This window comes from Thunnus maccoyii, chromosome 18 (assembly GCF_910596095.1).
Source record: "Thunnus maccoyii chromosome 18, fThuMac1.1, whole genome shotgun sequence".
Lineage (NCBI taxonomy): Eukaryota > Metazoa > Chordata > Actinopteri > Scombriformes > Scombridae > Thunnus > Thunnus maccoyii.
In genome coordinates, this window is record NC_056550.1 from 29,647,825 (window position 1) to 29,666,895 (window position 19,071).

General features: G+C 38.8%; 2 protein-coding genes across 2 annotated transcripts; both read left to right on the forward strand.

Annotated features, from left to right (window-relative positions):
* The first annotated feature begins 626 nt into the window (after nucleotides 1-626).
* LOC121884620 lies at nucleotides 627-11,011 on the forward strand. Its single transcript, XM_042393509.1, has 4 exons — nucleotides 627-811; nucleotides 6,310-7,061; nucleotides 7,660-7,832; nucleotides 10,894-11,011. The coding sequence occupies exons 2-4, from the start codon at nucleotides 6,357-6,359 to the stop codon at nucleotides 10,940-10,942; spliced, it is 927 nt and encodes a 308-aa protein (XP_042249443.1). The 5' UTR covers nucleotides 627-811; nucleotides 6,310-6,356; the 3' UTR covers nucleotides 10,943-11,011.
* A 5,510-nt stretch (nucleotides 11,012-16,521) lies between these two features.
* LOC121884736 lies at nucleotides 16,522-18,171 on the forward strand. The gene has a single exon (XM_042393708.1). It carries the CDS (start codon nucleotides 16,522-16,524, stop codon nucleotides 18,169-18,171), a length of 1,650 nt encoding a protein of 549 aa, XP_042249642.1.
* Nucleotides 18,172-19,071: the final 900 nt, after the last annotated feature.

Here is a 19,071-nt window from a genome sequence, read left to right on the forward strand (position 1 = left end):
AATCATCAACTGAACAGTCAAATATGCTTTACTGATGTGACGCTGCAGGACTGAATATAGTGTAACGGTGTGTTCAGACCAAAAGCAAAACCATCAGCACAGGTCAGAAGATGTGAGCCGGGAACTTTCAGAAAGTGTCCACTGATTCATGAACTCCAGCTTTCAAACATTCAAACAGCAGCTGAGTGTTTGTTCACATGAGGAAGTTTTAATCAAACTTCAACATCTGAACTTTACTCTGACTGAGACTCAGTCCAACCAGTCAGACTGCATAGTACACACACACACACACACACACACACACACACACACACACACACACACACATATACACACATACACATATACACACATACACACACACACACACACACACACACATATACACACATACACATATACACACATACACACACACACACACACACACACACACACACACACACACACACACACACACATATACACACTTGGACGAGGAAAGATGGCCGTCTGTTCATTACGTTCATATTTCAGATGCTTTGATTTCGTGTCTGTGAGAAGAAACTCTGAGAAGTCAAGAAGTCAGATTTGTCAGACACAGTTAAACACTGAGAAACCATCAGTGCAACAATAAATCTACAAATACATGAAGAATAAATGAGTGACAAACATCCATAAAGTGTCATCATGTTGTGAGTCTTCCTACCTGTCCCTCCTCCTCTACAGGTGGAGCTCTGACTCGTTCCAGGAAACAGCTCACCTGTGGCAAACACTTTCCTGACAGACGTGGAGTGGAGAGTCTTTGTCTTCAGCAGTTTGGATGTTAACTGTAAGTTTGCTTTGTTTCATAGTTGAACTTTCTCTTTAGTAACTTCAGGGTTTGTTTGTTGCTGTGTGATGTTTTTATTTCATCAGAAAGTTTGGAGAACTCTCATGTTGGAAGATAAATCTACATGTTGTTAAATGATTGATTTACTGGAATCAAACAATATTAATGAACAGCTGATGATTATTTCCTTTCTTCAGCTCTCACAAATCAAACTAAATCTACTTTTTTAAGGTTGTTTCCAGCAGCGTAAAGTCAGACACTACAGTATAGGCCTGCTACTGTTTCCTGTGGAAGCTTTAAATCAAATGTATTGTATTGACTGACGTGGAGGGACAGTCAGAGGACGTCATCAAGTTCAATGTTGCTACAATAACATGCATACAGTCCACTTGTGTTCTTGCTTTATAAGGACTTATTACTGGTATATGCAGTTAGACAGGAGCTGATGATAGTTTCACTTTACACCAAATGACATTTTATCTGTGTTGTTAAATGTCTGACAGCAGTTAAGATCTAACATCTGCTGTTTAACAAGTTTGCATTTACTGTAAAAGAAGTCATATCAAAGTAAATGTGCCCTGATTCTAATCATTTAATACATTTGTGTTTGTGCGTCATGTGCACTACTAATGTGACAACAACATCAAAGACAACTAATAGATAACTGAAACTATTGACATGTTCTTTATTGGTGTTGAATTGACTGAATATGAATGAAATTCAGTCAGTGTGAGTCAAACTCTTGTCCCTGTACCTGTCCACTGGACCCAAAACCATTCAACCTGCTACAGAATATTTCCCCCGCACTTAACTCCGCGGTCACACTCATCATCAACTCCTCACTTACAACCGGTGTTTTCCCCACCGCCTTTAAGCAAGCTTGAGTCATCACTCTGCACAAGAAGCCTACACTCAACCCCGCCCAGGTCGAAAACTACAGACCGGTTTCACTCCTGCTCTTCCTGTCAAAAGTACTTGAGCGCACAGTCTTTAACCAAGTCTCTGAACTCCTCTCAGCCAACAACCTGTACGACCCAAATCAGTCCGGCTTTAAATCGCTCTACTGAGGCTGCACTACTGTCGGTTATGGACTCAGCTCAGCTAGAGCTGCTGGTCAGTCCTCAGCTCTATTGCTGCTGTACAACATCAGGAAGATCAGACCCTTCCTGTCTGAGCATGAAGCACGACTCCTGGTTCTCCTTATATCACGCATCGACTACTGCAACTCCTTACTGGCCTCCCTGCATGTAAACTTAAACCTCTGCAGATGATCCAGAACGCGGCAGCGGGTCTGGTCTTCAATCAGCCCCAAACAGCACATGTCACCCTGCTGTTCATATCCCTCCACTGGTTCCTAGTTGCTGCCTGCATCAAATTCAAAACTCTGACACTCGCTTACAGAACAGCAACTAAAACGGCTCCCGCCTACCTGAACTCCCTGATTCAGGTCTACACTCCCTCCCGCCCACTACGCTCAGCCAATGAAAGGTGCCTGGTACCACAACAGGGCCCTGAGTCACCAGCTGGACTCTTCTCCTCTGTAGTTCCCCGGTGATGGAACAAGTTACCAAACTCTGTTCGATCTGCAGAGTCCCTCTCGATCTTTAAGAAAAGACTAAAGACCAGCTCTTTCAGGAACACCTCTGCACTTGATGAACCGTAGGGAGAGAGAAAAAAAAAACATGTGTGCTGCTCTTCAGTTCACTGCAGCTTCATGACGCCATCTAGTGGACTGATAGTAGAAGTACAGCAGCTGATGGCAGCTTTCTCTGACTCACACTATTATTACATAATCCATAAGTTAGGGCTGGAAGATATGGACAAAATAATACATCTCAGTTTCCTTCAGGCTTGGGCTCAATCATGACTTTGATGGATTTGAAACATCATATATTTTTAAGACAGTGAAGCAGAATAGAAGAGCTGCAGCACCTGCAGGCTGTCATCATTATGCATAAAATACAGGTTACAGCTGTTGACTATTAGTATCAGATGCTTCATGTTCATCCAGTTTGACTTTAATCTGCTGACTCCCAGCACTTCAACTCTCTGTAACCAGAGATGATACATCGTCAACTGACACAAACCCACAACACACATCAGCCTGCAGAGTCATTTTCAATCATTGATCCAGACACTAATGATCTGATCAATGTTCTTACAGACACTATGTGTAAGATTTGAAGCTTTGTTGACTTTGGCTCCATCTGGTGGGAGGATGAAGAATGACAGTGAGCTAACAGCCTCCATGTGTTGGAAATATTGTTGAAATAGCTTCACTCTGCTTCTCTTTGTGTTTGGACTCATTTTACTAAAGTCATTAGTACAATTCTAATAACAATATTTAAGTATTTTTATCTTTTTTGTCAGCAGACAACAGACAGGTTTCACTTTACAGTTTGAACAACTCACCTAATTAACATTTATTGGAAACAGCTGATAAAATCTGCAGGGATGTTTGTCATATCAGCAGATGTTCAGCAGTAAAACTAAGAAACAAGCAGCATGTTGAAGTGCTGACTGAACACAGATTGACCCTGAGAGAAATAACTCTGTCAGTCATTATGAGATTCAAGTGAAGAGAAGATGAAGAACATTACATTTAGAGCAGAGGATTTAAAGTCTGAGCATTAGTGATGTCAACATGAACAAAAGTTCATATTCATGGATTTATCACCATTATTATTATTATTCTTTGTTCCTTGTCTTAATTTGATTTGGGGAATAATTGTGCTCTCAGTTATTGAACCATGGATCCCATAATGCTTTGGGGGATGTAAACGGAAGTTATCTGTAGATCAATTTAAGACATTTTGTAGTTTTATATACATTTTATAGGTCAGTGCTGCTACTGCAGCAACTTTTGTTGGGTTGACCTCTCAAAATCTTAAAAGTTTGAACATTAATAATAATCATCATTTCATACTTGAGGCTGGTTTTCCTCCCAAATTTAGTGTAATACAATGTAAAATAGCTGCAGTTTCACCACCATCAGTGGTGGACAAAGTACACAACTCCATTACTTGAGTCAAAGTATAGATACTCCTGGTCAAATATTACTCTAATACTAGTGAAAGTTGTTCAGTCAAATTTTTACTTGAGTTAAAATACTGGAGTACTTGCTTTTAAAAATACTTAAGTATTCAAAAGTACATTTTCTTTTTAATGTCAACACGTTGTTGTATTGTTGCCACAATGCATTTACAGAACCTAATGACTGGCACAGGCACATCTGAGCACACCTGTGACTATGCAGGTGGACTATCAATTTAAACATGCACTTATCGTTAAAAACATTGGAGGCAGCTGCAGAAACCGACCACTCACCGGGGCTTTGCTCAAAATATTCAGGACTGAAGCAGTGGCAGCAGGCAGGACCTACAGGACTCACTCACAGCTGCTTTTCACTGTTGCTGAACATAAACACAAACAGGTTTTCTGTGAATGATACAGATCCAGTACAAATCAGCTTTCTCTCAGCTTCTGGGGGAATCTGATGTTCAATCAATTACAATTATTGGTGGGGGACAAATTTCCATGTTTCATATATTGAGGTCTAAACTGTGTTGACGGATGGTTTGTTTAAATATCATGATGTAAATGTCCTTTATGAAACTAAGACTCTATAACATTATTATACTGTACAGGTCCAGCAGAAAATATAATAGTGCTGCTAATTCTCAAACAGTTTCATTGCGTTTCCCTGTTCCGCCGTAACGTCTGCTCGCCGTCGCCAGTTTGTATCACAGATGGTTTGTATTGACTATCCTACAGAGACACTATATTATAAATATTATTAATATGTATCTTTATAAATAGTCTATGGATGAGACACAGCTGCATCTCAACTGCTCACATGTGCCACCTGGTGGTTGTTGTTGCACACTGCAGCTACTCCTGGATAAATTAGCATTGAAGCGAGTGACACCTGTATGTGAAACGGTCAACAACAGTTTGGTAACGTGGGAACATCCGCTTGTCATCTCAGATAACACTGTTTGGGAAGGACGACACAGGCTATTTCCACTATTTTACTAATTCACATTACAAACTAAATAATATATCACACTTTTTGGATAAAATATATTTCATGTCTGAATTAAAAGAACAAAATAATTTATTTACATGTAGGCCTATTTGTTTATATATTTAGATCCTGTGCTTGCATAATGTTGGGTTTTACATTTTTAATAGAATGACCACTCTATCCTCTTGGCTTTTATTTTGACATTTTTACACTTCACTTCCACTTCCTGTCTGTCCACCGTGCTACTGTCTGTCCCAAATGAGAAAATAAAAAAAAGAATTTGCAAAAACCAAAATTGTACCATCTTTCAAATTTGATTTTCTGATTTTTCGTTTGGAAATAAAAAAGGAAAAAAACACGAGATTTCCATTTTTAGTTTCAAACGCAAAGACAAATTGGCTGACTGTCAGCAGACCTGTTCATTCTTCAATCCAAAAAGGAATAACAATAAAAGGAATTGGCAAAAACCAAAAATGGGCCGTTTTTGATTGTTTTTTCATTATTTGATTCTGACACAAAAACAGTTTTTCGTTTTTTGTTTTGAAACAAATAACAGATTTTCAATTTTTTTCGTTTTTGAATTACAAATGAATTACAGATTACGCGATGAAACCCAGACCCTGTTTGCCGTGGCTCTGAATTGTCAGGAAAGAGAGCTATTACCGGTTACACTGGTCCTTAACGGGCTAGGACCAAGCTACATTGCTAACTCCATTGTTAGCTATTTGCCCTAAAGAACACTGCAATCATCTGCTGCTGGTTTATCGGAGGTTCCAGCAACAGCCGAAAGAAAATCAGGGATGCAGTTTTGTCAGTTACACCCCAAAACTATGAAACACACTACCGATAGATATCAGGGACACAAGCTCACTAGATATTTTTAAAAGAAAGCTAAAAATGTATTTCTTCACTTTAGTCTTTAACTAGCTTGTCGCTCAGTCAGCTTCGCACTTATGTACTACTGCACTCGTTTAAAATGATATATCTTACTTTATCTTATACATTCTATGTTTTAACTTGTTTTAATGGTATTTTATTCTTTTGTTAGTCAATATGCAGTAACAGTGCAAGGATTTCAGTGGCATTGCATGCCCCTTATTATCCGCAAAGTTCAGGCCAAATTGAAAGAATGAATGACCAAAACTATGCTGACAACAGGTTTGAAATGGCCTGATGCATTGCCATTGTGCTGTACTCCGTTCAAAGTGCACCTAATGCAATCACAGGACTAAGTCCTCATTAAGTGTTGATGGGGAGGGTGACGTCCATGGGGGCAAGCCCACCTTTGACACCTCACAAAACTACTCTGCTTTGGACTGATGAGTATATGACACAGTATGTTAAGAAACTAACAGAAACCTTGAGAAAGTTTCCTTTACAGGTGTCAAGTAGGCTCCCAAAACCACCAGGAACCTATTCATCCATTTCAAATGAGCAAATTTGTACTAATCAAAGTGTCTTTGTCTCCTAGGCGTTGCTGACAACCAGAACAGCCCTTAAGGTCAAGGACAGAGCAGAATGGGTCCATGCGTTGAGGTGCAGACCGGCTCCCACATCCATTCACAAGGAAGGGAAAAGCCCAGACAAGCAAAAGGATGGTTCCTCCTCCTCTTCCTATGTGTCTTTGTGTTCTACATCATATATACCATGTCACGCTCGGGCATCATCCTGTCAGAAGAGGATGTACAAGAGCTGTACAGACTCATCATTTCCTGGTTGGATCAGGGAGAAGATTTTGGTCGTCACCCGAGACAATTAGCACATGAGCTTGAGTCTGTTAATGAGAAATGCAACGTTGGCCGTGCTGTGGGAAACACTGTCTCAGAAGTGGGTGGGTTGGCGACGATAGGAGCAGGTGTTGCCACCTTTTTAAGTGCAGGAGCAGCAGCTCCCCTCCTCGGAGTTGCAGCAGTCTGCGGGACAGTCGGGTCAACTGTGACTTTAACATCAAAACTAATTGAGTCTTGGTTAGAACAAGGCACACTGGAAAAAGCAAAGAAGAATTCTGAGGAGTATAAAAGGCTTGGAGAGGAGATTGATGAGCAGATAGGAAAAATCACGGGTGTCTCAGGTCTAGCTGTGGCAGATGATAAGGTCATAGAGTGCATCCTTCAGGCCATTGCAAAAAAAAATGAAATACCTTGGCTGGAGGTTGTGGAAATGGTAGAAGAATGGGTGACGCTGAAAAAAGGCGGTTGGCAGGCTTGGAGCAAAGGGTCACTGGTAAGTTACCAGAGATAATGCCAAAGGAAGTTTTTTGATGTTATCTTTGATCATTAATAACTGATCATTCCTTGAACTCTGAGGTATGACTCGTAAAACGTAACCTCAGTAAGTGAATGTGTTTCCATCCAAACGTAGCACAAATTTTAACCACATTTACAGAAATTCAGCAAAAGAAATTCAAATGAAAGTTTGTCTCCATCCTCTCCTGTTGTGTTAATATTAGTAGATAAACAGCAGGTGGCGCTGATTCTCCAGTCGGTGCCGTTAAACCGTTGCAGAAGAAAAAGACACAACTAGGTGATATTAAGAGCGACAGTCAGATATTTCAAGTTATTTTCCAATTTCTGTAATTTCCACTCAGGTTTTTTTTTACGTGCAAATTGAAAATGTGAATAAAAACAGGTGGATGGAAACACAACCAATGTAATGCTGTAATAAATGAAGCAGTAAGAATATAAATTGTAACTCTATTAGAGGAACCAGCTTCACATCTTGATAATGGGCTGAAAAATACACCACCTCAACACCTCAGATGGTTATTAGCATCAAGTCAAACTGTAGATGATTTTTTAAAAAGTCTTGTTACTTTTTCCAGGACGTACTTTCAGGACTTCACATTCTGAAACTGACACTCCCGGATGCCATTGAATACTACAAGAGGGCCATTAAAAATAACAGTGTAACTGGACCGAGTGAGGAACTGAAGAACGCAGCTGATGAGCTACTGAGGTCGACTCAAAAAATCAGAGCAGCGCTGAATGAAATTGAGTAAGTCTTTCTCCCCTCTGACATGTTGAAAATAAAATGTACAGATTGTTATAATCATCACTTGAAGGACATATTCTTCACATTTCCAGCTCTATATTTATATTCTGGGGCTCTACTGGAATATCTTTGCATGATTTCCAGTTAAAAACTCCTTATTTATCTTCTACTGGTCCTTTATGCAGCCCCTCAGTTCAGCCTCTGTCTGAAACAGGCTGTTTTAGCTCCTGTCTCTTTAAACCTCAGGGACAACATTATAGGCCTTTTTCAAACGCGTGCTGGTTTGGCTTAACTCGGTTTGACTCGGTTTGAATCGGCGCCCAGCACAGCAGGGTTTTGCATCTCCATTACATCAGGGCTACCTGTTTGAAGATGTGTCTTTAACTGATGACATGCTTGTCTTGAGTCGAAAGCAATATGCTGTATACATTATGGCTGTGACTAGTGGTCAAAGTGGCTGTTGTAAAACAGTGGATAAACACATTTCATTTACTATAAATTCTTCACAATAAAAGTCCTCCCGTTAGTTTGTCAGTGAAAAGATTTTAATATGGAGCAACGGAAGCAGAAAAAAGGGGTTTTCATCAGCAGTAACTTAACACAGCTCTGATAAGGCTAAAAGTGATCAGGAAACAGTAAAATAGAGCAAATATCTGAAAGTACAAACAGGAACACAGGAGAGAAACTAAACTTCAAACCACAGAGATTACTGAGAGCTGAACACACAGAAGCTTTCTCTCTGGTCTCCAACACAGACATGAGTTGAGACTCACAACACAGCTTGTTTGAGGGGGAGAAGTGGGGAGAAGGGGGGTCGTCATGGGTTGGCCGTAGGTGGCGAGATGTCACTTGGAGGGAGGTCGGGCTTGGTTTGGCCCGACACCAGAGATGATCCATCTTGGGCACGACTCAGTACAACTTGATGTGTTTAAACTGGTAATGGAAAGTCAAATCAACACAGCACGGTTTGACTCAGTGCTGCCAAAAGTTTCAATGGAAAAACCTTAATAGAGACAACTTTAGTGACCATCTCTGGGAAAACCTCAGCAACAACTTTAGGGATACCCTTAGCAACCACCTTAGCAACAACCTTAGCAACCACCGTAGCAACCAAGGCTATAGAAACAACACGTTTATGGACATGTGCAACGAGTGTTCAGAGCTTATTGAAACCTTAAACATTTTTACATACAGTATGTTCACCTCAAGCACTTCAATCATGTTTGAAGAGGACAGTTATGCTTTTCCTTATATTCAGTAATATATATATAATGTCACATTGTTGGATGTTCATGTTAAAAATGGCCAAAGTGTCAAATAATGAGGTGAACGGATGTAGCAGTAATCCCTGTGAGCAGAAAGCAGCAGTTTTTTCTACTTTCCGGCCGAGTTGACGTCGGCTGGTGACGGATTTCTTCACATGGTCATCTGCTCCACGAACAGCGCGTCATTTCACTGCTCCGCTCCGCTAACATTATACAGTCTTTCCACCATGGCCGGGCCGTGACTCCATTACACAACAGCAAAGTCAAATAAGTAGTTTACCTGAGAGATGTACTGGTGGTCTGCAACTCTTCATCAAACATCATCATCACGATGGCTGTTTCTGCTTGTACTATTCCTCCCTGCAATATTTCTAACTGATCCGCTCAACAAACTGCTACAAATATCTACATGTGTTTTTGTTTCAATTTCAACAAAGCTCTGTTAATTCAATGAGGAACGTGTTTCACTTCCTGTAAGTTGTTTACCATAAAATTCTCTTGTTATTTAGTCATTTAAAAGTTTTTAATTTGAAGCAGTAAAGCAGGAAATGTTGGGTTTGCATCGGCAGTAACTTTACACAACTCTGATACATAAATCTGGCCAATCAGAACAAAGCGGGCTCATCAGGAGGCGGGGCCTTAAAGAGACAGGGACTAAAACGGCCTGTTTCAGACAGAGGCTGAACTGAGGGGCTGCATAAAGGACCAGTATAAGATAAATAAGAAGTTTTTGACTGTAAATCACGCAAAGCTGCTCTAGTGAAGTAGTGAAATGAGCATAATAGGTCCTCTTTAACATCCAACCACAGAACAGGATATAAATAAAAGTAAACCACTAAAAACAGAATATGCCCCCTTTAAGGGGTTCATAATTAATGTGTACACACTAATATTCATAGTACAGTATATTGTTTTTTGCAGTTAATATACAAATAATTAATATACTTGGGCATGCAATTTTTAAGCAATGTCTTTTATTGATATTCAGCCATATTAACGTTTAAAGACCCCCTCCAGACATGTTTTAGATATATGTAAAATATTCAACTATCTATAATAATTTGTGTCTGATTGGCTCCGAGAAACTTTCCACTTTCAGCAGATGAATGTGAAAACAAACATCATTCTGCACAGAGAAGCTCAAACCTTCAACTGAGGGAACAAGAAGCAAAACACATTTTTGAGTGGAGGGGGACTTTAACATCCTGCATCATAACAGATATAAATAACTAAAAACCACTAAAAGCATAATTTGTCCCCTTTAAGACTCTATGGCCTCAGACAGACCAAAAAAATACAAACTGGCATAAACACAGCCAGTAGTTGATGCTAACATGTTAGCAAACAGCTGACAGACAACAACACGATCATCACATTAACAGCTTCAGGAATGACATGTGAGGTTCCACAGGGTTCTATTGTTGGTCCTTTATATTTTTAATATAACAGTAACACAAAGGTCCCCTGATGAAAACATCATTATAGGTTGACAACACCTTCACAAATGGACGCTACAAAAACAAATCATGTGTGTTTTCTGATCTGAAACCTCTCTGGCTCAGGTTCAGTTGAGTTTATGTGACTAAATCTACCTTTTTGGCCACTTTTGGAGGAAATCAACAAGCTGTTAACACATCTGACTTATTCTTTTATAAAGTATCTGTGGCTAACATGTTAGCAACCAGCTGCCAGCAGACAGAGCAACATGATCATCAACATGTTTCCTTCGTCTGTTACACTCACTAGATTCACTGAATCACTGAATCCTAAAGACTCATTTCTCTTTCTTTTTCTCACAGGAAGAAGATGATTAAGATTTGGCACAGAAAATATTTTTATTTCTCTTAAAAGGGTCCCAATTCATTTTCTTTTTTGTAACATTGCCTTTGTTTTCAACAACTGTCCGAGGAAACACAAAGAGGGAATTTGATGCTAAAAAGACTGTAAATGTGTCAGATATCCACTTGATATGACTAACTCAGACTGCTGAAGCTGAATAGAAGCTTCACACAGACTTTTAAATGCATTGAAAGCACATTTGAAGGATCTTTAATATCCAGTATGAACAGGAGGAATGATTACAGATACCTGACTGCTGGTTTAACACACTGGGAACACTGGGAACACTGGGAACTGGTCCTTTAAAGCAGAGCCTCCTCCCAGACAACAGAAATTGTCCCATAAAACGGCAGTAAAAAGTCTTCTCATGCAGAGATTGAACAGATAGTAGCTGATTGGACAAACACAAATACAAATATGATGCAAAGACACGTTTAAACTATCTGATACTGACGACAGTTAAGAGCAGAGAGAGAAGCATCTCCAGGTCATGGCCAGATTAACCTCCTATGGGGCCCCCTTTAACCCATCTATACATGGCAGCACTTGACAGAACATATTTGTGTTTTTGACTGTTGGTCAGACAAAAAACTGTCACTTGAAAATGTTAAATTGGACTTCAGGGGAATAATAATCATCATTTTTCACTATTTTCTGACGTTTTATGCACTAAAACACAACAATTGAGCTCAGTATAGATAGATTTATCTATATGTCACTCAGTCCTGACATACAGATAAATTAAATTATCGAGGATGTTAAAAGTTTATTTCCATTGTGGTCCTCTGAGTAGGAAAAGGTCAGACAAGACTGGTTAAAACACATCCAATAACAATAGACATAACCCAACAAACCAACAGACAAACAAACAAAAACAGAATAATTATAGAACAAGCTAAAAAAACTTGTGATTGACAGAGTTTAAAACTCCTCTCAGTCTGTTGTTGCTTCAGAAACCTGCAGCAGTGTATAGAAACAGAACCCATGATGGGTGGGACCAACCTGTCCTGTTCATTACAACAGCAACATCATTACTGGCGACTTCAATATCCATGTTGAGAATGAAATGATGAGTTTCGACAGCTTTTGGAATGGTATAATCTTGTTCAGCATGTAGAGGAGCCGACACACCGGAGTGATCACTTTCTGGATCTGGTCATCACCAGGAATGTTGAAATCTCTGATCTCACTGTCCAGGATGATGGGATATCAGATCATTACACCGTCATTTTCAATGCAGAGCCGGTGTCAAAAGAAACAGATGACGAAAAGAGCAGAAAACGATACAAGAGGAAAGAGGAATAGAAAATGTCGTGTTATAAAAGATGGTGCAGATTCAACTGCATAATTTGACTCAACAGAATTACATCGATTAATTTCAATTCATGAACAAACAGTTCAAAATGTTAAGTGAAAGTCGTATATTTCCTTATGTAGCTATGACAGATCTTTACAATCATTAACCAACTGCAACTTAAAATAGTGCAGTTTGAAAGGCCAAAACGGAAACAGGACAAACAAATATTTATCTTTATTCTTTCAAATTGAGCTAAAAATAAACTGAAACATGTTTCTAAAAGAAGAAAATGTATTCAAATGAGTAAGAAAAAAGGAAACCCTGAAATATTTGAAAAAGTAAAAATTAGAAATGCATCATAAAAAGGTCAAAACTCCACCAACGCTTCAGTGTAACAAACATCTTTATTGTGAAACCAACATGTTTTGTCTCCGATTAAATAAACAAACTTCAGACTTTGTTCCTTCTCTGCAGTTTGGAAGCAGGTGAAGTTTGGCCAGAAACCCAAACTCTAAAACATGCAATGTAAAAATGTTTGGAGTCACTGCAGTAAGACTAATAAAATCCTGAACAGCAGCCACCAGATTCATATGAACACTAGCCAAGAATTAAATGTACAGATTAGATGTGCATGTTCAAATGGTGTCTAACGTTATTGTTTAACAAAAGACAAATAATAGAATTAAACAACTTTACAGAAGTAAATAACTTTAACATTTTTGAAAACAACAACACTTCACATATGTATATAGTAAATTTTGACCAAAAAAAAGTACAGAACTGTACAAGAGTTTTAGATGTTTAGATTCTTCTTCATGATGCAGCAGCATCAGGAGGCATCTGATCATCTGCAGCAGGACAACAAACATCCAGCCAGAGTCATAAAGATCCATCTTCATCAACCAGAAGAACAAGGAGTCCTGCAGCAGATGGTCTCTGATCTCAACATCATGGAGTCAGTCTGGGATTAACATGAAGAGACAGAAGCAGCAGAAGAAGAACTGTGGCGACTTCCACATGATGCAGGAACAACCGACCTGCCGAGAACCTGAAACACTGAGAACTGCTGCTGGTTTAAAGACAAATATATATATATATATATATATATATATATATATATATATATATTTAATATTTTTTTATATATTGTAAACATCAAGGCATAAACAGATGCTACCTATACTTGTTGTTGTTATGATTGTTGTTATTCTGCCCCCCCCCCCCCCCTTTCTCTCTCTCAACCCAACTGGTCAAAGCAGATGGCGCCCACCAAGAGCCGGGTTCTGCTTGAGGTTTCTACCCGTTAAAGGGGAGTTTTTCCTGCTGCTGCTCATGGGGGAATTGTTGAATCTCTGTAAATTAAAGAGTTCGGTCTTGACCTGCTCTATGTGAAAAGTGCAATGAGATGAGTTTTGTTGTGATTTGGCGCTATATAAATAAAAATTGATTGATTGATTGATTGACGTACTCTGTACTGCACTGTGAGGACATGAACTCTGTGATGCACTGTAATCTAACACTGATTATATATGTAATACGGTTTGACACAATGTGCCTGAACACAAATAGAAAATGTAAATATTTATTACTGAAGGGACAGAACAGACATGGTGTAGCAAAACAAACTGGTATAAATGTTCATAATAAAATCAATCACCTGATCAGTTAGTGAAATAATAACTGAGACTGTAGCTCTATATTTTTCCCAGTGAAGCTCAGATGCATTTGGAACAGAAATAATTTAAAAAGAAGAAGAAAATAATTTTGGCTGATGTAGCAAAAGGACAAAAGGCTGCCAGACATTCTACATATGTGATACTGTATTTTATGAATAAATATGAATGATGTTAGAGAAACCATTGGTGCTTTCCACAGACAGTTTGCCTAATCTATAGTTTAACAATCACATAACATTACAAACATCACAGTTGGGCTTTTTGCACGTCTAATCCTTTTACTCTCCCGTCTGATCAGCTGACCAGTCAATAAATAGACGATCAACAGGGTGAGGACATCAGGTAATGCATGTGTTTTATTGTAGATTAAGTTATTTGTACCTGCATCAGAATGTTTCTGGTAAAGGTAAAATGAGTTCACTGACTTTTTCAACAGTCCAGAGTGTCATTACCTCTGCTAATATTGACACTAGTGATCACCAGAAAGGAGAGCCCAGAAATAAATGCTGCCCACATGTTTTATCTGCCTGAAACACAGAATCTGTTTCAGTAAAACAGCGTCTGACTCCTGCAGCAGCGACCGAGTACAGGTACTTCTTCTTCTTCTTCTACATCATCATCTTATAATTATAATCATTACAATAATAAGAATACTTCTATCTATTGATGTTAGTGTATGTGTAAGTGTAACTCTTTGTAACAGTGGGTCTATGTAAAGATAATTTTATAATAATAATCATTAAAAATACTTTAGATTTCATACAACACGGTGCTTCACAAGAGACAGATACAAGATTTAGAATAGAAACAAATATGTTTTATGTCTCTTTGATAATAATTAGTGCAACTTTTAGTTTTATTATTATTATTGTTGTTATTATTATTATTATTACTGATCTTATTATATTTTCTGTCATCCCAAACCAGATAATTACTATAATTATATAATAATAAAATCATTTTATTTTTATGGCACATTTCCTAAGTCAGAGCACCAGGACAACATCAGATCAAAGATCAATAAAAACAAATACAAAAACAGGCAAACAAATAAACAAACAAAACAATAAAATGCTGATAAAAACTGGATATGTGGGTAAAACAATAAAATGTCATTAAGAGCAGAGGCTGGGTTACAGTGAGGAAGGAGGACCCGAGGGGGACATGTAGACTGGTCCTGACCCATTAAGAGCTTTAAAAACAAGGAAAAACACTTTAAAATCAATCGTAAAAATGAACCTGGAGGCTCAGACTGCAGTAATTCGCTCTCTCTTCCTCGTCGTAGTCAGAAGTCCGGCAGCTGAACTCTGGACGAGCTGCGGCTTCTCATCATATTTTTAGAGCATTACAATAGTCAAGTTGACTCGATATAAAAGCCTGAGTGAGTTTTTCTGCATCTTTTAAAGTTAAAAATAGATGTAACTTTGTGATATTGCTAAGACTAAAAAAGCAGTTTTCGTCCTTGTTTATAAGATGTTTAAAACTCAGATCAGTCTCCGAGGTTTGTTACTTCTGATGTGACCAAAGCTGCCAGATTAGAGTTTCTCATACAGTAAAACTTTGTTCTTTCTGTCCTCTTCACCGCTACACTCTCCTACTTTACATAATGTGTAGTACTAGCTTCACATTATTTTATATTATTGATATATTAGCATTATATTATCTTTGTCACATCTATATTATCTCTTCTCATTCTTATACTGTTCTGTCATCTCATATTTATTACATGTTCATATATGTGCTATATAAACATATATATCACACACAAAGTATATATGTATGTGTTTGTGTGCTTGGTTATATCAATTATACATACATACTAATTATATAAATATGGAACCTCATGACTCAAATGTAAAATATGACTCTACAGTAATACGACAAAGCAAACATCAGACAACCTTCCCGGCGGCTGAAAACAGCTTCAGACAAGTTGTTTCAATAAATAAAAATGGATGCAGAAACTTCTGCTTTTAATCAACAGTTCTGAGTTATAATTCAATTACAATGAAATAACAAACTTCAGAGTAAAGAAGAGTTAAGGCAGTCTTTTTATCAGATTTTGCAATGTTTAGCAGTATTTACTAATTGTGCAAAAAGACGTTTTAACACTCCAGGAAATAAAACCTACAAACATCACAAGCAGAAGAGTCCAAAGTTCTCCGTCTCACTACAAACTGTGTGTTTTGTTGATCTCCAAGTCAAAGCTGAACATTGACATTAAAATATTGAAATGTTATCCTGGAGAAATTGACAACTTTGAACTTTTTACATAGAAATTGTCTAAATGTATTGTTAATGAATCATCTGTAATGTTGTGATGTAATAATGTTTTCCACACTCTCACAATCCTTTGAGTGCTGTAAAATACTAAGTTGCCATAAATACAAAGAGCAGTTTTACCTTTATTTCCTGTTTTTGTTGAATCTGCTCCATGAAAAGTCACCATGAATGAACTATTAGCAGACAACAGTCAGCTGGAATAGTTGTAATACTGAAGACAACATTTTAGCATGATGTCTGTTGGGTGAGATCTTAACTTATAAGAGTTCAGTTCAGGTTTTTGGGGCTCTTGAATGTACAGCATTTAAATATATTTTGTCTGTGTTGCAGTTATGGCGTCACTGCAGTCAGTGCTGTTGGCTTCCTCGATCATTCTTCTCTACTGGACCATCGCCTCCACTCAGTCACATGACCCCACCAACTTCTCTCAGTGCTACAGGGTCAAAAGAGACCTGGCTCCAGGCTCCAAAGATCAGGCAGATAAAACATTAAATACTGTAAAAGACTCTCTGTCTGTATTTAAAGATGTGATGGAGAAGATCGACACCAAAAAGGTGTCAGCTGTGATGCAGGGTCTCGCCAGCTTTGCCAGCGTGGCGCCTGGCATTGGAGGTCTGGTCTCCTCTATCATAAACATGGTGCTGGTCTTCATCCCTCAGAATGACCCGGTGCTGATTGAGGTGAAGAAAGGGTTTGCTGAGGTGAACAGGAAGTTGGACTCTCTCTCCGTCCAGCTGTCCAGCCTGACAGCAGACGTGGAGTGGTTCAACTACGCCAGCGTCTATTCTCAAGACGAGATGCGCATCGTCAACGCCTGGAAGAAGTTCAATGAGTTTCGTGAGAACAGTGAGTTGGTACAAAGTCAGGAGGACAAACTCCGACTAGCAGAAATATTCACTAACTACTTTGAGAACACGGCAACTGAGCCCAGTGTGGCCAACCTCTACCATTACCTGACGGTCAACAGCACGTCTCTCAGTGGAAACCTCAACGACCTGCTGAGGAAGAAGTTTAAATGTGACATTGGTGAGATCGCTAAATATAACTTCTATTTCAGCAGCTTGCTGTGGAAGGGGATGGTGCTCAACCAGCTCTACTGGAGTCTGATCGGCTTCAACTCATCAGGCAAAGAGGCCCAACACACCCAGATGTTCAAGGATGTCTCCAGAGCGCAGTTATCAGCGGTGGAGTTCTGCCTCGACAACTATGAGCAGTACATGAAGGAGGACGTGGTGAAGATCAGCAAAGAACTCAGTCCTGATAACAAACAAGACATCGCTGAGAAGGTGAAAAAGGCTCTGGATGAGAAGTACAACTGGTACAGGTGGATGGTGCTGGTGTACGACACTAACAGAGAGAAAAACTTTATCCTTTTTGATGTGACTAAGATCCCTGTGGGGGAGATCACTGTGGCTGTGGGCTACACTCTGAAAGTTAAAGTAGATGTGATAGAACTCCGAAATGTGAAGAAACTCACATTCGATTGCTTACACGGTAAAGACTGTGAGAAAATGTCAGAGTTAGTACCACAATGCGCTACAGAAACAGAACAAGGGGTATTACTACAACTCAATAAATATGTCAAAGTGACATATGTCTCCTATGGGAAAGACTTTGCTCTCATCCTCCCCCCTTTGTTTAGAGTTGAATGTCGGTGGGGTCACAGTACAAGTGACCTTTACGTGTATTACTCCCACATAGTGTCTGCCTGCGGCCCTGACACATGTAAGAATGGTGGAGAGTGTAAGAGGCTGCTGGACTCCAACGAGAGGTTTTGTATATGCCCAGATGGTTACTATGGAGACACATGTGAAGAGAATTCAGACACTAGCAAAGCCCCAACTACACATATACACCAACCTGTCCCTGACATCACCACCATTAACACCAAACTGAACATGATTGAGTCCAAACTGCAGGAGATTCTCACCAGTATCAATGAGAGATGTCCTGCTCAGCAGCAGATACCTGCAGACCGCTGACGGACAACTGGAACGACTGTTTAAATCAAACTGACTAACAACACAAGTGACTGAGCCCCAGTGAACGGCACCATAAAGAGTTTAACAGCAGCAAGAGATGAGATTCAGATACTGAAGACCTGAAGTTTTTAAATCTTGTGCACACAAGTTAAATATTTTGTGCAAGCAACAAGTATGTTGTGCGAACGAGATCCATATCTTGTGAGTAAGTGCTTCTATGTTGTGTGGACGATATCTATGTGTTGTACACACAAGTTTTTATCCTTGTGCACAATATCATCCAGATGTTGTTGTAAGTTTTCACCTCAGAATGTCATCCTATGAAAAACACGAGACTGATGTTATCTGCTGTATAGTTTAACAGATAGTTGTGTGTGTGTGTATATATATATCTGTGTTAGTGTTGCACACTTGTATTTGGTCCCAATAAATACATAAATAAATAAATGAATGTGCCAGGGCCTTTGTGATCCACTTGTTTACTCTTTTTGTCTCTACAAACATGTGAGATGTTTGCTTCCCTGCCAAAGGAATTTGAAGTGATAGTAATCACAGCTTGTGGGTTTATTGACAATATTTTAAGTTACAAGGTAAGCTAACTTGTATTGTTTTGTTCTGGCAGGTGAAGCATGTTTGCAAAGTTCAATCTTTACATTCAGATATTATTCAATATCGTATTTTATCACAAAATATATTCCAAACCAAACCATGTTTGCACAGTTAACTGTTTACATTATGGTGTTCTATTTATTATGTTAAACTGTATTCTAAAGTTAACTGATGAACCCTCTGCTTTCTTCAGGCTTCAGTCATTATCAGGATACTCTTCAAATGGCTGCATTATCATTTTATATATTTTATGATAAATATCGAATTTGATCAATATGGAAAAAATTACCG